Source organism: Rhinolophus hipposideros, assembly GCF_964194185.1.
Source record: "Rhinolophus hipposideros genome assembly, chromosome: 16".
Taxonomy (NCBI): domain Eukaryota; kingdom Metazoa; phylum Chordata; class Mammalia; order Chiroptera; family Rhinolophidae; genus Rhinolophus; species Rhinolophus hipposideros.
Genome location: NC_138062.1, coordinates 48,085,647 through 48,110,350, shown reverse-complemented (window position 1 = coordinate 48,110,350; position 24,704 = coordinate 48,085,647). Strand labels below are relative to the sequence as shown.

Sequence of the window (24,704 nt, the reverse complement as noted above, 5' to 3'; positions counted from 1 at the left end):
AAAAAAAAAAAAATACAGAAGACAATGACCACTGGGGGAAAAGGCTGAATGTAGGCTTGGAATCCCTACTAACTGTTCCAACAGAAAAAGTGAACAAGCAACAAACCAAAATATAGGCAGCCTCTCCAGGAATGAAGTAATTCAAAGTACAACTATTTGGTATTCCTCTTTCTATTATTAAATAACTTTTTCATGTGGATACCCAGCAGGAGAGAAAATACTGCAATGTACGTCTCACGAACAGCTGTTGCAAGGTAGTTCCTACCTCCACTAGCCTGGATCTTTCCAGTGAATACAAAACATGCTCAAATACACCCCATCTTAGAAATTTCATACAAAGCTCTGACTTCACTGCACCAGCCTCCACACCTACCACTCTATTCCCCTACTCCCCCAACAGCAAAACTGCTCTGAGACGTTTTCATTGGACTGCAACCTTTTATACATCTCACTCATTCTACAGGGTCACCTAACGGTACATCAATGCCCATCACTTAATTGTTATATGGTCCCTGTATGGAAGATTCAAGCATTCTTATTAATATATTAAATTAATTTGTTATAAATCCATTAATAACGCAACAACACAGACAAGGAAATCTCTAGTCTCCTGGCTGGGCTGTTAGGATCGCAGTGACTCAGGTAAGTGTTCTCAGCTTCTGACCTCTCTGACCCTTTCCTTCAGTACCTGCTGGGCTCTCAGACTCACCTGGATGGGGTCTCTGAGAGGGAGGACTCTGTGTGGAAGTCAGAGTCCCTGGAAGGTTCATGATGGAGACTGAAGCTCTGTCCCCACACGAGACAGCAGGAAGGAGTGAAGCATCAGTTCACAGTCAGCTCAGGAGTGAAATGCAACACCCAGGTCCTGTCCACCAACGTGGTACAAGCTGAGGGACAGCACAGAGGAGCGTTACAGGGCTTTGTGTATCTGCTCATTAGGCACAGTTCCCTCTTCTTATTCCCACTTCTGAGCATCCGATTTCCCCCGGGGCCTCTGGATTAAACAGAAAGGAAATTTTTCCTAATGAATCTCTGATCCCCAGAGACCAGGTTACAAGTCAAGTGAATTTGGTTTTTATTTCTTCATGTTCATGATCTCCCTGAATTTAAAAGGACATCAATCCGTAAATCTGCAAGTATCTGGTACCTCGACCACATTTATTAGAATTACACAATACGAATATTAGAAGCCTTAAAACGTAATAAATCTTGAATATTTTTTTTAATTCAACATACAAGGTACCAGCCTCCTGAAAAGATAAAGTCATTTAGGAAAGACATTCTCCCCAAAAGATAAAATTTTCATCTTTTCACTATTTTTTTAAAACACCTGTCGTAATTTGTCTACCAGCATTAGTAGAGAAGAGGCACATCTTTAAAAACAGAACTTGTATTAGAAAAATGGACTCAGGGATGGATAGAAGGTGAACCACATTTGCCCTTATGTTCTCCCGTTTTTATGCTGGTCTTCCAGGTCTGTTCCTTCTATTCTACTGCTTGGTGCCAACCTGTACATGTAACGGCCTCTCTGAACAGATAATTCTACAGACACAAGGAGTAAGTCATTTGGTGTGTTTTCACAGTCTCCTACTAGGGCCAGTTGATATGCTACCAAATTCCTGCACTAATTTCTGGGAAGCAACCTGATTACCACCTATGTATTCTTGCTACATAATAATATAATAATTGAATAATATTTGCCAGCACTTATTGGAACATAATGTATATCAGATACCGTTAGGCTATTTTTAAGGATTTTCTCATTCAATCTTATCCAATATCTATGGAAAAGGTACTATTATTATGCATATTTCACATCTGAGAAAACTGAAGAATCTCAAGGAAGTGAAGTTGCCCACAGATGAAAAGATTATTCCCTTCATTTTCTTTTTATTATTTTCAGGTGTACCAAAGAATGTAACAGTTAGACAATTATACCCCTCCAAAGTGATCACCCCCTTCCCCAATCTACTACCCCTCTGACATATATAACTGCTACAATTCCACTGACTCTGTTCCCTGTGCTGTACTCCACATCGCATGACTATATACATATATATATATATATATAAAATTATAGTTGACATTAAATATTATTCAGCTTCAGATATAAAAATATAATATTTTTAATAATTTAAATAGAATTTCTAATGAAATATTTTTAAAATAAAATTATTTTTATAAATTCTTTCAATTTTAATTACTCGTACATATATTAGAATTCTTAACCTTTAAAAACCTTAATTTCTAGTGAAAAATAAGAAACAAGCAATTGTGAATTGTCTGTTACACAAGACTTTATACATTTATGAACACATATTATAATTTAGAAATACATTTTTTCATAGCACATACCTCAAGGCTATGGGCCCCCCATACTTCGCACAATTATCCCCAGAAATTACTGCTTCTCCTGGTGAGCTTCTTCCCTGTCTCCTGGGTGAAGCATTGGGAGGCAAGTCTCTCTCACAGTCCTTAAGTAACGCTGTCATCCTCTCTTTAAGATTTTAAAAAGAGGAGAACCATATGATTTCACTGATATGTGGTATATAAAACTGACAACAACAAAAGAACAAGACAAGCAAAGAACAAAACCTCATAGACATAAACAATAGTTTAGGGGTTACCAGAGGGAGGCTTCTAGAAGAGGGTAACCAGGGTCTAATATATGTGATGGAAAGAGAACTGACGCTGGATGGTGAACACACAATTTGAGATATAGATACTGTATTACAAAATTGTACACCTGAAATCTATGTAATTTTACTAACAATTGTCACCCCAATAAACTTTCATTTAAAAAACAAAAAAGAATTTCAACCAATTATACAGGTCTGGTTTAGTAGACTGTTGTTTCCCACACCTATATTATATGGGGCCTGACAATTACGTTCGTGAACTCACCCTAGAAAAAGTGCTATACACCTCATTGTTGAATGTCACCGCGGTCACCTTTGAAGTCCTCCCCTGGGAAGCTATGCACTGATGCCAGCACCTAGTCCACCCTTCAAAGAAGTTTTGGAACTCTTTCTGGAATGGCCATCAGAGCTGCATCATATTACCCTAGATGTCCTGAATGTCATCAAAATGTCTTACTTTAAGTATTTCCTTTATCTTTGAGTGAAGGAACAAGTCATTGGGGGCCAGATCAGGAGAGTAGGGAGGGTGTTCTAATACAGTGATTTGTTTACTGGCTAAAAACTCCCTCACAGACAGTGCCCTGTGAGCTGGTGCATTGTCATGATGTAAGAGCCATGAATTGTTAGTGAAAAGTTCAGGTCGTATAACTTTTTCACGCAGCCTTTTCAGCACTTCCAAATAGTAAACTTGGTTAACTGTTTGTCCAGTTGATACAAATGCATAATGAATAATCCGTCTGATATCAAATAAGGTTAACAACATCGTTTTGACTCTTGATTTGGACTGACGGAACTTTTTTGGTTGTGGAGAATTGTCTGACTTCTTTTGTGCACTTTGACGCTTTGTTTCAGGGTTATATTGGTGCACCCATGTTTCATCACCAGTGATAATATCTTCTTGCCTCTCCAAAAGTCTTAGCAAACTTTGACTCTCCTTTGCTTTTATTCATCGGTGACCTCCTTCGGGACCATTTTTGCACACACCTTTCTAATGCCACAATTTTCAATTAAGATTTTCCTAACTGTTTCTCTATCAATGTTTACTTGGTCTGCTACACTTTTCACAGTCAGCCTACCATTCTGATGCACATTTTGACAAATTTTTGCAATGTTTTCTTGTCAGTTCTGCTCATTACTGGCCGCCCTGACTTCTCTTCATCAGTGATGTGTTCTCTCCCCTCAGAAAAACATTTAATCCATTGGTACACTGCCGTTTTCTTCATGGCTATCATGCAGGGACTCTGGTCCCACTCCCCGCACAAGAATGCAAAATGCGGTGAGTCCCAAAAGGAACATCAATGGAGCCATGGATGAGGGTCATACCACTATGTTCTTGCTGGCGGCTGGGTTGGAGATACAGGAAGCAGGATCTATACAATCTGCAATCCACTGTCTTCTTCTCTGCCAACCAACCAACCCCCTAGTGTAGCCACAGTAGTTATATTAGTGGCTAATATTTGTACATACATAGTGAGGGTACAATAATAACCATTTCACGGTTCTCTTTGTTCAGGCGTGTGTGTGTGTGTGTGTGTGTGTGTGTGTGTGTGTGTGTGTTGCTGTTTTGTGTGCAGGCATGCTGGATCACAACGTAAAAAAAATATCTTACTTTACGACAAGTCAAAAAAAAACAGGAATCCACTGCAATAAATGCAAGATTAGTTTAAAACAGTCAGTTCTTGCCAATGAGGGAAAAGCAATAAGATGATGAGCCCAGCAGAGAGCCAGATGGAGAAAAGAGGCAGCCAGCTGGGTGTTCAAGTTACCTAGGAATCAAGGGACCACACACTGATGGGACCTTCCTGCTCCTCTGGCTTCATTACACGTCCACCTCAGCCTCTGATCTAACTGTTATTCCTGCACCTATCAGTGTTTATTTGATCATCCTTGGTTTTTATATGGCTCAGTAGTAGGTCAGTCTGGCCCTCTCTCACTTTTCTTTGTGGAATTCTTTCCTTTGCTCTTCTTGGGCTTTGAGTTTTGACCTCTTTTGTGTCACATCTGATGGGTACACTCATCTTGGTTCCGTTTACTGTCCAACATGCAAAGTCCTCCCCAGACATGTTCTATAAGCTCCAGCTTAGGCCCAACTATTGATAAACCCCCTTTCTTCATACGTTTATCCCTGAGGACATGACGTCATATCACAACCATTTCATTGTACTGGGTCTTCTCCATTATAATGTGAGATCAAATAACAGGGACCACCCTTATTTTGTTCACTTATGTGGTTTCACAAAGGTGTGCATTTATATGGAAAAAATGTTGACAATGGAAATCTCATAAAATTAAAAGAATGGTTGGGAAAATAAAATCAGGTTCAAAACAGTGGATTCCAGTAACTGTATGTAGTGAAACTGAATAAAAATGTAAGACTAATCCTAAAAGGAAAGTAATCAAATACAATAATTTAATCACATCAGTATGGGTCTCTAATCATATAAATGGGCAAAGACCAGGAATGAAACACATAGAAATATACTTTTGAAAAGCAGTGGAAAAAGCAGTATCTACTGTTATAATTTCTACCTGCAACTACATAAATGGATTCAAATATGCTTAGAGAAAAATAGAGGCAATCATTAATGAATGCAAAAAAATGCCATTCACAAGATGGGAGAGGATATATAAGTTTTTACATTTAAAAGGAATGGGGGAAAGACACAATATGACAGAGTGATAGAATTGACTACATAAAATGTATAACCTCTCATACAATTCCCCAAACACATCTATACATAGCTAAAGGATTTGAATGCCAAACAGGAGAGTTAGTAGAAAAATCTTCAATTTAACAGATTTAAAAAAATAATTAGTGGGTATCTACCAAAAAAAATCTGAAAACATTTATCTATAAAGGCATATGTACCCCAGTGTTCATTGCAGCATTATTCACAGTGGCCAAGACATGAAAACAAACAAATTGTCCTTTGATAGATGATAGAATAAAAAAGCTTTGGTACATACACACAATGGAATATTACCCGGCCATAAGAAAAGATGAAATACTGCCATTTGGGACAACATGAATGGACCTTGAGATTATCATGCTAAGTGAAATAAGCCAGACAGAAAAAATTGAGAGCCATATGACTTCATTCCTATATGGGATATAAAGCTGAGAGCAATAAACGAACAATGGAAACAAGAGACAAAAACTCATAGACAGAGACAAGTTTATCTGTCAAATATGTGGTGATGGAAGGAGAATTGACTTTTGGTAATAAACATATAATGCAATAAATACATGACGTATTGTAGAATCGTACACTTGAAACCTACATAATTTTACTAACCAATGTCACCCCAATAAATTTCATAAAAATTTCTTAAAAAGAAACTGTAAAAAAAATTTAATTAGTCTGCCTAGCAAGCAAAGATGGTCATCTCTGAACTCTGAGCTAAGCTGGTTAGGCTCTCAGGTGACCTCAGGTGAATGTTCTCAGCTTCCATTCTCTCTGACCCTTTCCTGAAGTCTCTGCTGGGCTCTGACTCACCTGGATGGGGCCTCTGAGAGGGAGGACTCCGTGTGGAAGTCTGAATTCCTCCCTAGATAGTTGATCATGGCAATTGAAACTCTGTCCTTAGACAAGACAGCAGGAAGGAGTGAAGCAATGGTCCCCACCAGGCTTAGGAATCCAAAAGCAACAAACATGTCTTGGAAAGCCCAGGCTTGCATATGCTGCAGAGGAGATACTTTCAGCTCCCTTTATATGCTCATTAGGCACTGCTTCCGTTGTGACTGCCATCTCTGGGCACCCGATTTCCCTGTGGGACACTGGTCTAGACTGAATGCAAATTTCTCCTGCTGATTCTTAAAGTTAACCTGCCTAAAATAATCCTTATGCCAAATTGACAAATTCTGTTCTCCTGCAGCTCCTAGTCCACACACCTGTTCAGCATGTTACTATACTGAATACTGTCCGCAACTGTAACAGCATGGTAAGTATTCATGCAATGTGTTGCATTACTGTTACCATGGCAATGATGCCACTAGGCGATAGGAAGTTTTAGCAACATTATAATCACATGGACCATCATTGTATATGACGTACCCTCATGGACCTAAGTGTGACCTACACTTATGCGGACCTACAGTTATGCGGTGCATGACTGTATTCACTCATTTCAGAGGTTATGATGCATTCTGTGTTGTTTCTTTTACACGGGAGCCCTTGAGCGTCACGAAATAAGACAGTTCTGGAAAAGACTTTGTAGGCATAATAAGGGCCTCCAAAAGATGTGCACATCCTAGTCCCTGGAAACTTTGAATATACTATTTCTTACAGCAAGGGGAGGACTAAGGTAGCCCTCGGAATACGGTTGTTATCAGCAGGCTTTAAGATAGGAAGTTTGGCCCTGATATGCAGGTGGGACTAATGTAATGACTACAGCCCTAGATGTGGAAGAAAAGGAGGAATAGTTGGAATCAGAGGGAGATTGGAAGATGCTCCAAGCTGCTTTAGAGATGGAGAGAGGGCCGTGAGGCAAGAAATGCCTGTGGCCACGAGAAAGTGGAACAAGAGAGGAAAGGGACTCTCTCCTGGAGTCTCCAGAGGAACCAACCTGCAGACATCTCGATTTTAGTCCACTGAGACTTGTTTCAGGGTTCTGAAATCTAAAACACTAACAACATGAATTTGTTTCTTTTATGCTCCTACTGTTGTAATTTGTTATGACAGGAATTTAACAGGAATTTAATTTATCGAATATTTTTTTTTGATAGGGAGTAAATTTTAGCATCTCAGATTATTCTATTTGCTTCCCTTTGGTAAGCGCATTTGTGTGGAAATCTCACCTTAAGCAGAAGAAGACATCTAAAGTCAATTTGGGGAATTTGTTCCCTTAACTGCTCTAATGAATTCTCCATTGCATAAAATAAATGTGGTTCTGACTTTGAGGCCCTTATGTATTAATATAAAAAATGTGTTCATTACTAAAATTAAGGTCAACCATTCTACTTTAACTCCATATACCTAAAGTTCTAATTCTCCTAGTTTCATGTTAATTTAACTATTCATTCTTTTAAATTCTATTCTCTCCAAATTCCTTTCCAGTTTCCTTTCACATGAAAGGTGACATTATTAATGAGTCTGTGTGATGGTGTCTGTGTGTGTTACCTGAAATAGAGTCAGGTAAAAATACAAATGTACGTACGTGTACATACACTCCTTACCTGTGAAAGTTCTTAAACTCACCAACTATTTCCAAACATTTTATTTATGCCTAATAGCATCCACCTGAATAGCTTTATCATCCCATATCACCATCAGAAATAAGGAACTAGGATTAGGGTAATTACATTTCTTACAGTCACATAACAAATCAATTAACCATATATTGATTGCATATATATTAATTACATATATTTATATAATTTACATATTTATATACTCATGCAATATGTATAGTAACTTTTGTATGGCTCCTTTAATTCAGCAATGGATGCATTTTAAAGGAGACTCAAATTTGGAAAGATATTCTGGACTCAAAGATTAGAAGAATCAATATTGTTGAAATGTCCATACTACAGTTAAAGAGAAAAATCACAAGCCCAAAATGACATCACTCGTGCTAAAAGTTCATGAGGCCAAACTTAGATTTAATATGGGACCTAATGGCAGTATCAACCTCTGTTGGAAATGTAATCTTAATCAACCAGTCTGGAATTTTCTGTGAAAGCACCGGTCACATGGGCCCTCTCCATCCCCCATGGAAGAAAGAGGGAATCCATAGGATAAAAAACCTTGCTGTTCCCTTCCTCACCCCTAAAAAACCCAGGTCTAAAATTTATCTTTTCTTTTCCTTTGTTAATAGCTCCTCGCCTTACCCTTCCTCCTATGAAAACCTTCCATTTTGTACAACCACTGGCTGTTCCCTTCTGGTTGCTGGAAGGGACACTGCCTCATTCACCACGAATCACCTAATAAGCCAATTACATCTCCAAGTGCACTTGGTTGATTTTTGGTGTTTTGTTAGGAATTGCATTAGGTCAATAGATTGCGTTGGGTAGTATATGTTGTGTCATTGGAATTAACCCCTGGTTGTTTGCAAAAGGTGAAAAGAATTCACAGATTCAGCCCTAAATGAGGAGAGCAAGGAAGTAAGTTTATTCAAAACAAAGGAAAGTGGCCTAGATATTGCCAGGACAGAGAAAGGCGCCTAACTTTAGGTTAGCTTTTTCTTATATAGGAAAGTGTAGATAAATTTCCTTATGACAGTAGATGTTACATATAGACTGAGGTCATTTGATTGACATATGTTGGTTATATAACTAGTTTCTTTCTGCTTATGCTCTTACCCAGAATGCATATAGAAAAACACATGGCGGTGGAGGGGGGGAACGGTAAGCCTTAATGTTCATTCCATTCTCATCGCATTATAATTAGGCCAGAATTCGACTAACGGGCAGGTTTTGGCCGTCTGCACGTGTGTGAAGAACCAGTTAAAACAAGTTGGGTCTTATCTCCTATTTTTATGAGGGTTTAAACATCTTAGATTTACTTCTGGGGGATGAGACTGGGCAGTTCCTGGGGAGGGGATGCAGGCCTAGGCAGTCCCCCTTAAGGTTCACTTTTATTAACCCTTTTCTGCCTCATCAGTATGGACATTTTAACAATGTTAATTTTTCCTGTCCAATACCACAGTATAGGCTTCCATTTATTGTATCTTCTTCAATTTCTTTCGTCAGTGTCATGTACTTTTCTGAGTATAGGTCTATTTCCACCTTGGTCTAATTTATTCCTAGGTATTATTTTGATGCAATTATAAATGAGATAATTTTATTTCTCTTTCTGATAGTTCATTATCAGTGTACATAAAAATTAAACTGATACCTAAATATTAATTTTGATTTTAATATTTGTATTTTGCACAGGACTAGAACAAATAATCTTAACACAGCATTCTAGAGAAAGAACAAAGTTGGAGATATTATGCTACCCAATATCAAACTATATACAAGGCTATAGTAATGAAAACAGCATGGGACAGGCATAAAAACAGACACATAATTCAATAGAATAGAATAAAGAACTCACAAATAAACCCACACTTATATGGTCATTTAATCTATGACAACGAGGCAAGAATATACAGTGAGGTAAAGATAGTCTCTTTAGTAAATGGTGTAGGGAAAACCGGACATACACATACAAAAATATGAAACTGGAACACCTTCTTACACCACATACAAGAATAAACTCAAAATGGATGAAAGACTTAAATTTAAGACTTGGAACCTTAAAACTCCTAGAAAACATAGTAAGTAAATTCTCTGACATTGCTCTTAGAAACATTTCTTTTCTGATATTTCTCCTTGGCAAGGGAAACAAAACAAAAAATAAACAAATGGAACTATATCCAACTAAAAAGTTTTTGCCCAGCAACGAAAACGATCAACAAAATGAAAATACAACCTAATGAACAGGAGAAAACTTTCACCAGTGATGCTTTGGATAAGGATTTCTGTACCAAATTTATAAAGAACTCATATAACTCAACCTCAAAAAAATCTCAAAAAAAACAATCCCATTTAAAAAAAAAGGACACAGGACCTGAATAGACATTTCTCCAAAGAGGACATACAGATGACCAATAGGTATATAAAAAGATGGTTAAGGTCACTAATCATCACATTAAAACCACAATGAGATATCAACTCACACCGGTCAGAATGGCTGTTGTAAAGCAACAAGCAACAAGTGTTGGTGAGGTTGTGGAGAAAAGAGAGCCCTTGTGCACTGTTGGTGGGATTGCAAATTGGTGCAGCCACTATGGGACACAGTATGGAGTTTCCTGAAAAAATTTAAAATCGGACTACTATATGAGCCAGCAATTCCGCTTCTGAGTAATTCTCCAAAGACATCCAAAAAACTAATTAGGAAAAATATATGTACCCCTGTGTTTACTGCAACACTATTTACAATAGCCAAATATGTAAGCAACCTAAGTTGCTCATCAGTTGATGACTACATAAAGAAGATGTGGGACATATATACAATGGATTATTACCTGGTCATAAAAAAGAATGAAATCAAACCAACAATGACAACATGGATAGATCTGGAGGGTATTATGCTAAGTAAAACAAGTCAGACAGAGAAAGACAAATACCAAAGGATCTAACTTACATGTGGAATATAAAGACAAAAATAAACAAAACAGAAACAGACTCTGTTTACAGAGAACTCTGTTTACAGAGAACAAATTGACGGTTGCCAGAGAGGTGCGGGTTGAGGGGCTGGGTAAAACAGTGAAGTGATAAAGAAATACAAATTGGTAGTTACAAAATAGTCACAGGGATGTAAAGAACAGCACACACAATATAGTAAATAATATTGCAGCAACTCTATATAGTACTAGGAGGTAAAGACTAATGGGGAGATCAATACATAAATTATATAAATGTCTAACCACTATAGTGTACACCTGAAACTAATATAAAATAATATTGAACGTCAAATGTAACAGAAAAAGCAAATTATTTTAAAATTATGTACAGAAGTTGAGCTCAAACAAATGGAAATTCCAGAGTATAAATTAAAGAAGGAAATTCCACAAACAATCTTGTTAGAGAATCACAATGTCTGGTTTTAGACTTGGAGCCATGAAATCAAGGGCACTTTTGCAGTCTCAGTATGATTGTCCCATTTATGCTGTCATCCCAAAGGATCTTTTCAGAGCCCCCTTTATATCTTTATTCCTGAGACTGTAGATGAAGGGGTTCAGCATGGGTGTGACCACTGTGTACAGGACCGAGGCTATAGCACTAGAGTGTGCATTGTGGGAAGCAGGAGAGCTGAGGTACACTCCCAGGCCTGTTAAATAAAATAAGGAGATAACCGAGAGGTGAGATGCACAGGTAGAAAATGCTTTATACTTCCTCTGAGCAGATGACATGGCACGTATGCAGAAAACGATCTTGGAGTAAGAGTAAAGGATCCCAGTCAGGGAACCACCACCTACCAGCACAGCTATAAAATACATCACCAGGTTATTAACAAAGGTGTCAGAGCAGGCAAGTTGGATCATCTGGTTGAGTTCACAGAAAAAGTGGGGGATTTGCAAATCTGCACAGAAGGACAGCCTGAGCACCATTAAGGTATATAACAAGGAAATCAGGACACTCATGATCCAGGACACCAGAATCAACAGTCCACAGAGCCGGGGGTGCATGATGACCGTGTAGTGCAGGGGGTGACAGATGGCCACAAAGCGGTCATAGGCCATCACGGTCAGGAGGAAGTTATCCAGCCCTGCAAAGAGTAGGAAAAAGTACATCTGCGTGATGCAGCCTTCATAGGTTATGACTTTGCTCTGCGTCTGGATGTTCACCAGCATCTTGGGGACGGTGGTGGAGGTGAAACAGATGTCCACAAAGGACAGGTTGGAGAGGAAGAAGTACATGGGCGTGTGCAGGTGGGAGTCTGAGCTGACGGCCAGGACGATGAGCAGGTTTCCCAACACAGTGATCAGATACATGGAGAGGAAAAGCCCAAAGAGGAGGGGCTGCAGGTCTGGCTCCTCTGAAAGTCCCAGGAGAACAAATTCTGAAACTCTTGTAAGATTCTCTGGTTCCATAAAGAAGATGTGACTTCCAAGACAGGAGAATCACATGAGTAATTTTCATACAAACTGACATTTCTCAGATGCTCTAATGCTACAGTTTGTATTTTGTAGCCAAGTGATTAATTTCAATACTTTCATATGGATCTTATTCCTTCTAGAGCTTCCTGTGCCATCTCAAATTAGGAATTTTTGTCCATTCTCCTTCTTTCCAAAGGTGTGATGTATTCTACAGTTTTCATGAGAAATTCCTCATGTATTTCAGGAATATAAATTGAGAGCTCACCATGTTTTAGGTACTGTCTAGTCTGTGAGTATTGAAGTGCTGCAAATCAGAAGTTCATACAAGTCAATGAAGGAAAAAACATATACAAGCCAATAATAAAAATATATAACATTTCATACAGTGACAGATCATATGAAGAAAAGGAAAGGATGTGTAAAACAAGGTAGCGACTAGTTGTGTGTTTTTTCCAAGGGCATTTAGTCAAGTCCTGCAAACAAGGTGACATTAGAACAGAGACCTCAGTGAAGAAAGTGAGGGAGACGCAAGGATATGTGGGCAGTGTGTACTTGGAAAAAGGAATGGCCAATGCAAAGGCCCTGGGGTGGAGCAGAAGGGCTTTAGTGATCTGTCCGAAGTGAATATCAGAGTATCTGAAGGACCTTTGATTATAATTATTTCAGGTTATTTCCCAGCAGTGTTTCTCGCCAGAAATGATTTTGTGCCTGGAGTACCTGGTATTGCCTGAAGGGATACTGATAACACCTACAATCCACAGGAAAGCACCCACACCAACCATTATTCAGCCCCAAGTCAATAGAGAGAAGATGAGCAAACCTAGTCAAGACCAGCACTTCAACCTGTATGTGCCTACGATCAACAGCATCCTACCAGACGCAGAATCTGAGCCAGCAGGTCCTGGGGGCTCAGAGAGTCTGCATTTCTAACCAGCTCCCAGGGGTGTTGATGCTGCAGCCGCTGGTCTGTGGCCCGCGCTCTGAGAAGCAAGGTGAGGTCCTGTGTCAGAGTCAGGGGCAGGCGGTTTCAGGTTTTCTGAATCAATTATTTCTTGCATGTAATAACATTTAAAACAATTGTGTAGTTCAGCCATTCCAGAAACTATGATAAATACTGCGTTCATTTTTCTTATATAAGGGCCCCTGAGTGTATAACAATACACTTTTAAGAGACTTCGAAGTGAGCAGAATAAGGGCCTGCATAATATGTCCACACCCCATCCTCAGTGCCTTTGTATTTGATATTTTTATAGCAAGGGAGGATTAGGATAGAAAATGGGACAGGCTTGCTAACTGGCTGACGTTAAGAAGATGACCCAGTATCATCCAGGTGAGAGGAACGTAACCACATTGGTCCTCTACATAGAAGCAAGAGACAAGATGAAGAAGCTAAACTGCTGGCTTTGAAGGTGGAGGAATGGCCATGAGTCAGGAAAGGCCTGTGGCCAGAATACAAACTGAAATAGGAAGGGAAACAGCATTTCACCTGAGCCTCTAGAAGGAACCCAGCTCTGCAGACACCTTGATATTAGCCCATTAGACTCATTTCGGGCTTCTCACATCCAGAACTATAAGAGCATATATTTGTTGGTTTTAATCAACTAGTACAGGAATATTTTACAGCAGCAATAGAATCTAATACAACATTTATTCAATGTAATTTGCGGTGGGGACGGAGTTGAAGCCTCTCCACTCATTCATTACCTTCCCCTGGGTGAGGGTATTTTACTTTGAAAACCCACATGAAGTGTAAAAGAACTTTAAACCAGACTGGAGATGTCCCACCCCATTAGGAGGTGCACTGAAGTCTTCATTGCATAAATGTAAACGTGGTCTGACTACAATGCTTTCGTGGCATTAATATTTAAGGTACAACGGGTGACATTTATTTCTCCATCACCAAAGTGTTTTGTTCTCAGCACTGTGTCCTCTTTGCCTAAAATTTGGTCAATCCTCATTTATACTCCCAAGTGTATGACAGAATTTCATTTAAAATATAGAAGACAATGACCACCAGGGGGAAAAGTTCAGTATGGGATAGAAATTCCTACTAACTCTTCCAAAATAAATGGAAACAAGTAACAAACCAAAATATATGCAGCCTCACCAGGAATGAAATAACACAATGAAAACTATTTAGTATTCCTCTTCAGACTTATTAAATAATTTTTTCATGTAAATACCCAGGATTAGAGACGATACTGCAATGCATGTCTCAAGAACAGCTGTTGCAAGGTAATTCCTACCTCCACTGGCCTGGATCTTTCCAGTGAATACAAAACATGCTCAAATACACTCTATCTTAGAAATTTCACTTCAGTGCACTGGCCTCCGCACCTAACACTCTGTTCTCTAACTTCCCAAACAGCAAATATCAGATATATCTTCATTGTACTGCAACTATTTTATGCATCTCCCTCATTCCAAAATGTCACCTAATCGTACATCCATGCTCATCACTTAATTGTTAACATTGGTCCTTTTATGAAAGATTCAAGGCTTCTTATTAATGTGTTAAATGAATTAGCTGTAAATCCATTAATAACCCAAGAACACAGACACGATGATCTCTAGTCTCCTGGCTGGGCTGTTAGGGTCGCAGTGACTCAGGTAAGTGTTCTCAGCTTCTGACCTATCTGACCCTTTCCTTCAGTACCTGCTGGGTTCTCAGACTCACCCGGATGGGGTCTCTGAGAGGGAGGACTCTGTGTGGAAGTCAGAATTACTCCCTGGAAGGTTCATGATGGAGACTGAAGCTCTGTCCCCACACGAGACAGCAGGAAGGAGTGAAACAACAGTTCACGGCCAGCCCGGGAGTCAAATGCAACACCCAGGTCATGTCCACCAACGTGGTACAAGCTGAGGGACAGCACACAGGAGCGTTACAGGGCTTTGTGTGTCTGCTCATCAGGCACAGTTCCCTCTTCTTATTCCCTCTGCTGAGCCTCCGATTCCCCCCGGGGCCTCTGGACTAAACAGAAAGGAAATTTTTCCTAATGAATCTCTGATCCCAGGAGACCGGGTTACAAGTCAAGTGAATTTGGGATTTATTTCTTCATGTGCTTGATCTCCCTGCATTTAAAAGGACATTAGTAATATGGACAGATAATTTTTGACAAAGAAGCCAGAAACATACAATGGAGGAAAGACAGCCTCTTCAATAAATGGTGCTGGCTAAATTGGATAGCCACGTGCAAAAGAATGAAACTGGACTGCTATCTGTCACTATGTACCAAAATTATCTCAAAATGGATCAAAGACTTAAACATAAGACCTGACACAATAAACTGCATTGAAGAAAACATAGGTACTAAACTTATGGACCTTGGGTTCAAAGAGCATTTTATGAATTTGACTCCAAAGGCAATGGAAGCAAAAACTAAAATAAACGAATGGGATTATATGAAACTGAAAAGCTTCTGCACAGCAAAAGAAACTATTGACAAAATAATGAGGCAACCAACTGAATGAGAGAAGATTTTTGCAAACAGTGCCTCCGATAAGGGGCTAATATACAAAATATACAAGGAACTCATGAAACTCAACAACAAAAAAACAAACAACCCAATTGAAAAATGGACAGAGGACCTGAAGAGACAGTTCTCCAAAGAGGATATACAAATGGCAAATAGACATATGAAAAAATGCTCAACATCACTAATCATCAGAGAAATGCAAATGAAAACCACAATGAGATATCACTTTACCCAAGTCAGAATGGCTTTCATCAACAAGACAAATAGTAACAAGTGTTGGAGAGGCTGTGGAGAAAAAGGAAGCGTCATACACTGTTGGTGGGAATGCAGACTGGTATAGCCTCTATGGAAGGCAGTGTGGAGGTTCCTCAAGAAATTACGAATAGAATTACCATATGACCCAGCAATGCCTCTCCTGGGTATCTACCCAAAAAATCTGAAAACATTTCTCTATAAAGACATGTGTACTCCAATGTTCATTGCAGCTTTGTTTACGGTAGCCAAGACATGGAAACAACCAAAATGTCCTTCAATAGATGAATGGATAAAGAAGTTGTGGTATATATACACAATGGAATATTATTCGGCGTTAAGGAAAGATGATATAGAAGCATTTGTGACAACATGGATGGATCTTGAGAATATAATGCTAAGAGAAATAAGTCAGACAGAAAAAGCAGAGAACCCTATGATTTCACTGATATGTGGTATATAAACCAAAAACAACAAAAGAACAAGACAAACAAATGAGAAAGAAAAACTCATAGACACAGACAATAATTTAGTGGTTACCAGAGGGTAAGGGGGTTGGGGGGTAGGGGATAAGGGTAAGGGGTATCAAATATATGGTGATGGAAGAAGAACTGACTCTGGGTGGTGAACACACAATGGGATTTATAGATGATGTAATACAGAATTGTACACCTGAAATCTATGTAAATTTACTAACAATTGTCACCCCAATAAATTTAATTTAAAAAAAAGGACATTAGTGTGAATATCCTGAGCCTCGACCACATTTATTAGAATTACAAGAAATGAATATTGGAAGCCTTCAAAGGTGATAGGTCTTGGTTTTGTTTTTTAAATTCAACATACAATGTACCGGCCTCCTGAGAAGAAAAATTCAATGAGGAAAGTGGTTCTCCCCAAAACATGAAGTATTCATCTGTTCAGTATTTACTTAGAACAGCTTTCATAATTTTTGCTACAATCATTAGTAGAGAAGAGACACATCTTTAAAAAAAGAACTTATATTAGAAAAATGGACTCAGGGATGGATAGAAGGTGAACCACATTGTACCTTATGGTCCTCCATTTTTCTACTGGTCTGTCTGGTGAACACTGTGAGTCTTGCTGAAATCCTCTTGGAAATCAATAGCCTGAAGGACCTTTGTCTTGGGAGCTAAGAGCGGTGCTATACAACACAGCAGCCACTGGTACTGGTGACTATTTCAAAGTTACTATTAAAATTAAATAACATTTAAAATTCAGTTCCCCAGTCATACCAGCCTCATTCCAGCAGCTACCACATTCAACAGTGCAGACATAGAATATGTCCATCGCAGAAAGTTCTGTGGGACAGCTTTGCCTTAAATGTCTTTCAAAATCCCCAGGTGTTGCTGGGCTCTTTCTCCACCACCCTAACCCTACGTCACTGAGCCCTCTCCTCCAATTTTAATACGATTTCAGGAACATTCTTGCTCTCCAGGCAGCTCCACATTGACCTTTGTGAAAATGGAGGCTGTGTTTTAAATCACCATTCACTAAGTGCCATGCAAAGGAACATGAGGCACGTACCACTCTAGTCTGACTGTTACCTCATGTTTGCTGGCGCCACCCATTCTGCCTATTGAGTCCCAAAGGCGCTCTCGCTGATGATGCAGGAAGACATGGAGAGCCACACGCAGACCCACTGCTAATGAAGCTCTACTGTGGGCTTGCCCTCCATTGAGGCCCGTTTGTCTTCTCAGGGTCGCACACTGGTGTTTTTGCCCCATCAGAGCTCCTCACAGCAACTTGAGGGCAGTAACCCCATGTATTTCTTCAGTACTTTTCACAAGTCAGGTGTCGGTTTAGATCCTTTGTGATAATGGCTTTTATATAATACGAAATTTTACCAACGTGGGGACAGAACTTTGTCTCAAAATTTTCCCCAGGGAAAATTTGAATGTGAATTAAATATTAAATATACGGAAGGTCTTGCCAATGTTCACAAGTGCAATCGTGCTGACAGAGGAAAGGTGATATAAAACAACGTTTTTTTATATTTCAACAAAATGTCCTACTGTGTGCTTTCAAATGCTTCCTAGCAGAAATGTAATCCAGACAAAGGAAATAATGCAAATGTTATGTGTTAAATGCAGGTGATGAACATATAGGTGATCACTATATTAGTCTTTCAGTTTTCCTCTATGTGTAAAATTTGTCATGATAAAAAGTTGAAAAATACGTCATGCCACTGGCATATGCTCCGGGCTACAGTGGTTTATTTTTTATTTTTTAGTAGTTTCTTCCTTTTTATTGTTGGTTGCTAAATAGTATTCAACTGTGTGGATACATCACATTTGGTTTATCTACTCACCAGTTTGTGGACATACAGAGGATTCCAAAAAAATGTACACACGTTAAGAAAGGAAAAAACTGTATTCAAATAGTAATACAATGAATGACGCTAGCATTTATTTGATTAACGCCATCTTTTGAGTTAACGTCATACTACATATAGCTACTGTAATTCAATTCAACTTCAAAAAGTAATACATAGAGGCCGGTCCCCTGGCTCAGGCAGTTGGAGCTCCATGCTCCTAACGCTGAAGACTGCTGGTTAGATTCCCACATTAGCCAGTGGGCTCTCAACCACAAAGTTACTGGTTGGATTCCTCCACTCCCACAAGGGATTGTAGGCTCCGCCACCTGTAACTCCGCCCCCTGATCAAAAGATTGACCACAGCACCTTGAGCTGAGCTGCCACTGAGCTCCCCCATGGCTCAGTTGGTTGGAGTGCATCTTCTCAACCACAAGGTTGCTGGTTCAACTCCCAAACCGGATGGTGGGCCGTTTCCCCTGCAACTAACAACGGCAACGGGACCTGGAGCGGAGCTGCACCCTCCAAAACTAAGACTGAGAGGACAGCAACTTGACTTGGAAAAAGTCCTGGAAATACAAACTGTTCTCGTTCTCAAATAAGATCTTAAAACACATACACACACAAACACACAAACACAAACACACACACAAAAGATAAGAAGTTTGGCCCTGCTTATGCAGGTGGGACTAATTCAATGACCGCAGCCCTAGGATGTGGAAGAAAAGGAGGAATAGTTGGAATCAGAGGGAGATTGGAAGATGCTCCAAGCTGCTTTAGAGAAGGAGAGAGGGCCATGAGGCAAGAAATGCCTGGGGCCATGAGAAAGTAGAAGAGGAGAGGAAAGGGACTCTCTCCTGGATCCTCCAGAAGGAACCAACCTGCAGACATCTCGATTTTAGTCCATTGAGACTTGTTTCAGGGTTCTGAAATCTGAAACGGTAACTACATGAATTTGTGTCTTATATATGCCTACAGTTGTTATTTGTTTCGACATTTATCTATTCAATAACTTTTTTTTTTTTTGTAGAACAGTAAATTTTAGCCTCTCGGTTTATTCTATTTGCTTCCCTTGAGTTAGCGTATTAGTGTGGAAATCCCACCTTAAGTGGAAGAAAACATCTAAAGTCAATTTGAGGAATTTGTTCCCGTCGCTGCTGTAACGAATTCTCCATTGCATAAAATAAATGTGGTTCTGACTTTGAGGCCTTTGTCCATTAAGATAGGAAATGTATTTATTACTGAAATTAAGATCAACCATTATTCTTTTTTATCTTTTTTTTATTATTATTTTGTAAATTTATCTATTGGGGTGACAATTGTTAATGAAATTACATAATTTCAGGTGTACAACCATTCTTCTTTAACTCCATATGCCTAAAGTTCTAATTCTCCTAGCTTCATGTTAATTTAACCATTCATCCTTTAAAATTCTATTCTCTCCAAATTTCTTTCCTGTTTCCTTTCACATAAAAGGTGACATTATTAATGAGTCTGTGTGTTACTGTGTGTGTGTGTGTGTGTGTGTGTGTTTACCTGAAATAGAGTTAGGCAAAAATGTACATATATGTATGTGTACATACACTCCTTACCTGTGAAAGAGTTCTTAGACTCACCAACTATTTCCAAACAGTTTATTTACTCTAACAGCATTCACCTGATTTAGGTTCATAATCCCATATCACCATCAGAAATGCAGAAACAGGATCAGGGTGATTACATTTTACATAATCACATAACAAAGCAATTAATTATATATTGATTATATGTATTAATTATAAATATTTATATAATTTATATATAATTATAAATATATTTATAGATAAACATATATATATATTCATGTAATATGTATTCTTAATTTTTGCATGGCTCCTTTAATTCAGCAATGGATGCATTTTAAAGGAGATTGAAATATGGAAAGATATTCTGTGCTCAATTATTGGAAGAATTATTATTGTTAAAATGTCCATATTACAGTAAAGAGAAAATCAAGCACCCAAAAGTTCATCATGGTGCTAAACACTCATGAGGCCAAACTTAGATTTAATATGGGACCTAATGGCAGTTTTGACCTTTATTAGAAATATAATCTTAATGAACCAGTCTGGAATTTTCAGTGACAGCACTGATCACATGGGCCTTCTCCATCCCTCATAGAAGGAAGAAGGAATCTGTAGGATAAAAAAAATTTCTGTTCCCTTCCTCCTCCCCCAAAAACCCAGGTCTAAAATTAATCTTTTATTTTCTTTTGTTAATAGCTCCTCGCCCTACCCTTCTTCCTTGAAAAACCTTCCATTTTGTACAAACACTGGCTGTCCCCTTCTGGTTGCTGGAAGGGAAACTGCCTCATTCACGAATCACTTAATAAAGCCAATTACATCTCCAAATATCCTTGGTTGATTTTTGGTGATTTGATAGGGATTGCATTAAGTCAATAGATTGCTTTGGGTGTATGAACATTTTAACGATGTTAGTTTCTCCTGTCTGATACTACAATATAGGCTTCCACTTATTGTATCTTCTTCAATTTCTTTCTTCAGTATCATGTACTTTTCTGAGTATAGGTCTATTCTTTCCTTGGTCCAATTTATTCCTAGGAGTCTTTTTGATGCAATTATAAGTGAGATTGTTTTCCTTATTTCTCTTTCTGATAGTTCAGTATTAGTGTATAAAAATTCAACTGATTTCTAAATATTAACTGCATTTTTCTCAGGACTAAAACAAATCATCTTAAAATTGATTCACAAAAGACCATGAATAACCACAGCACTCTTGATAAAGAACCAAGTTGGACATATCATGTTACCTGATATCAAGCTATACTACAAGGCTACAGAAATGAAATAGCATGGTACGGGCATAAAAACAGACACTTAATTCAATGGAATAGAATAAAGAGCTCAGAAATAAACCCACACTTACATGGTCCTTTGGCTATGACAATGAGGCAAGAATATACAGTGAGGTAAAGACAGTCTCTTAGATAAATGATGTTGGGAAAACTTCCATATTTGGGAAAATATGAAACTGGAACACCTTCTTACACCATATACAAGAATACACTCAAAATGGATGAAAGACTTAAATGTAAGACTTGGAACCATAAAAATCCTAGAAGAAAACATGGGCAGTAAATTCTCTGACATTGCTCTTAGTAACATTTGCTTGTTGATATATCTCCTTGGGCAAGGCAAACAAAACAAAAAGGTAAACACGTGGAACTACATCAAACTGAAAAGTTCTTGCATAACAATGAAAACCATCAACAAAAAGAAAAGACAACCTACTGATTGGGAGAAGACATTCGCCAATGATACATCCGATAAGGGTTATATCCCAAATTTATAAAGAATACATACAAGTCAACCTCAAAACAACAAACAATCCCATTTTAAAAGGGCAGAGGACTGAATAGACATTTTCCAAAGAGGACATACCGATGGCCAATAGGTATATAAAAAAATGGTCACGGTCACTAATCATCAAATTAAAATCACAATGAGATATCAACTGAGACGTGTCACAATGGCTGTTGTAAATCAATAAGAAACAAGTGCTGGTGAGGACGTGGAGAAAAAAACGAACCCTTGTGTACTGTCGGTGGGATTGCCAATTGGTGCAGCCAATATGAAACACAACAATTCCGCTTTTGAGCAATATCTAAAGAAATCCAAAACACCACTTAGGAAAGATATGTCAACCCCTATGTTCACTGTAACACTATTTACAAGAGCCAAATATGTAAGCAACCTAAGGGTTCATCAATTGACGACTGGATAAAGAAGATTTGGTACATATGTATAATGGATTATTACGTGGTCATAAGTAAGAATGAAATCTTATCATTTCTGACAACAAGCGTGGACCTGGAGGGTATTATGCTATGTAAAATAAGTCAGACAGAGAAAGGCAAACACCATATGATCACACTTACACATGGACTGTAAAGACAAAAATAAACAAAATAGAAACAGATTCATATTTACAAAGAACAAATTGATGGTTTTCAGACAGATAGGGTTGTGGGGCTGGGTAAAAAAGTGAAGGGATTAATACAAATTTGTAGTTACACAATTTGTAGTAGTTACACAATAGTCACAGGGATGTAAAGCACAGCATACAGAATATAGTAAATAATATTGTAGCAACTATATATAGTGTCAGGAGGTACAGCTAATGGGGGGATCACTACAAAAATTATATAAATGTCTAACTACTATAGTGCAATACCGAAATTAATATAAAATACTATCGAATATCATCTATAATTGAAAAAAATAAATAATTAAATTATATGCAGAAGTTGAACTCAAACAAATGGAAATTCCAGAATATAAATCAATGAAGGAAATTCCACAAACACAATCTGACTAAAGAATCACATGTCTGGTTTTAGACTTGGAGCCAATGAAATCAAGGGCACTTTTGCAGTCTCAGTATGATTGTCCCATTTATGCTGTCATCCCAAAGGAATTTTTCAGAGCCCCCTTTATATCTTTATTCCTGAGACTGTAGATGAAGGGGTTCAGCATGGGTGTCACCACTGTGTACAGGACCGAGGCTGTAGCACTAGAGTGTGCACTATGGGTAGCAGGAGAGCTGAGGTACACTCCCAGGAATGTTAAATAAAATAAGGAGACAACCGAGAGGTGAGACGCACAAGTAGAAAATGCTTTATACTTCCCCTGAGCCGACGACATAGCACGTATGCAGGAAATTATCTTGGAGTAAGAGTAAAGGATCCCAGTCAAAGAACCACCACCTACCAGCACAGCTACAAAATAGATCACTATGTTATTAACAAAGGTGTCGGAACAGGCAAGTTGGATCATCTGGTTGAGTTCACAGAAAAAGTGGGGGATTTGCAAGTCTGCACAGAAGGACAGCCTCAGCACCATTAAGGTATATAACAAGGAAATCAGGACACTCATGATCCAGGACCCCAGAACCAACAGTCCACAGAGCCGGGGGTGCATGATGACCGTGTAGTGCAGGGGGTGACAGATGGCCACAAAGCGGTCATAGGCCATCACGGTCAGGAGGAAGTTATCCAACCCTGCAAAGAGTAGGAAAAAGTACATCTGCGTGATGCAGCCTTCATAGGTTATGACTTTGCTCTGCGTCTGGATGTTCACCAGCATCTTGGGGACGGTGGTGGAGGTGAAACAGATGTCCACAAAAGACAGGTTGGAGAGGAAGAAGTACATGGGCGTGTGCAGGTGGGAGTCTGAGCTGACAGCCAGGACGATGAGCAGGTTTCCAAACACAGTGATCAGGTACATGGAGAGGAAAAGCCCAAAGAGGAGGGGCTGCAGGTCTGGCTCCTCTGAAAGTCCCAGGAGAACAAATTCTGAAACTCTTGTAAGATTCTCTGGTTTCATGAGGAAAATGTGACTTCCAAGACAGGAGAATCACATGAGTAATTTTCATACAAAAAGACATTACTGAGATGCTCTAATGCCACAATTTATATTTTGTAGCCAAGTGATTAATTTCAATATATTTGTATCGATCATGTTCCTTCTAGAGTTTCTTGTGCCATCTCAGATTATAAATTTTTGTCCCAATCTGCTTCATTCCAAAAGTGTCACGTAGTCTACAGTTTTCATGAGAATTCTTCATGTATTTCCGGAATACAAATTAGCCTTCACCATGTTTTAGGTACTGTCTAGCCTGTTAGTACTAGAGTGCTGAAAAACAGAAGCTTATACAGGTCAATGAAGGGAAAAAATATGCAACCTAATAATAAAAATATATAATATTTCAAAGAGACAGATCATATGAAGACAAAGACAGCAGGTATGAAAAAAGATGCTCACTAGTGTTTTGTTATGTTTTCATGGGCATTTAGTCAAGTCCTACAAACAAGGTGACATTTGAACAGAGACTTCAGTGAAGAAATTGAGGGAAACGCAAGGAAATGTGGGCGTGTGTACTTGGGAAAAGGAATGGCCAGTGCAAAGACCCAGGTGTGGAGCAGAAGGGCTTTAGTGATCTGTCAAAATGAATATTGGAGTATCTGATGGACCTTGATTATAATTATTTCAGGTTGCTTCCCAGCAGTGTTTCTCACACAGAAATCATTTTCTGCCTGGGGTACCTGGCATTGCCTGAAGGAATACTGATAACACCTACAATCACAGGAAAGCACCCATACCCAACCATTATTCAGCCCCAAGTCAATAGAGAGAAGATGAGCAAACCTAGTCAAGACCAGCACTTCAACCTGTATGTACCTACGATCAACAGCATCCTACCAGACACAGAACCTGAGTCAGCAGGTCCTGGGGCTTCAGAGAGTCTGCATTTCTAACCAGCTCCCAGGGGTGTTGATGCTGCAGCCGCTGGTCTGTGGCCCGCGCTCTGAGAAGCAAGGTGAGGTCCTGTGTCAGAGTCAGGGGCAGGCGGTTT

At 38.9% G+C, this 24,704-nt stretch overlaps 2 protein-coding genes across 2 annotated transcripts; both read right to left on the bottom strand.

Moving 5' to 3' along the window:
- Nucleotides 1–11,291: 11,291 nt before the first annotated feature.
- LOC308509256 (olfactory receptor 7A17-like) lies at nt 11,292–12,221 on the bottom strand (the record flags this gene model as incomplete). Its single annotated transcript, XM_081077074.1, has 1 exon — nt 11,292–12,221. One exon carries the CDS (start codon nt 12,219–12,221, stop codon nt 11,292–11,294), a length of 930 nt encoding a protein of 309 aa, XP_080933200.1.
- A 10,523-nt stretch (nt 12,222–22,744) lies between these two features.
- Nucleotides 22,745–23,674, bottom strand: LOC308509257 (olfactory receptor 7A10-like; the record flags this gene model as incomplete). Its single annotated transcript, XM_081077075.1, has 1 exon — nt 22,745–23,674. The coding sequence occupies one exon, from the start codon at nt 23,672–23,674 to the stop codon at nt 22,745–22,747; it is 930 nt and encodes a 309-aa protein (XP_080933201.1).
- Nucleotides 23,675–24,704: the final 1,030 nt, after the last annotated feature.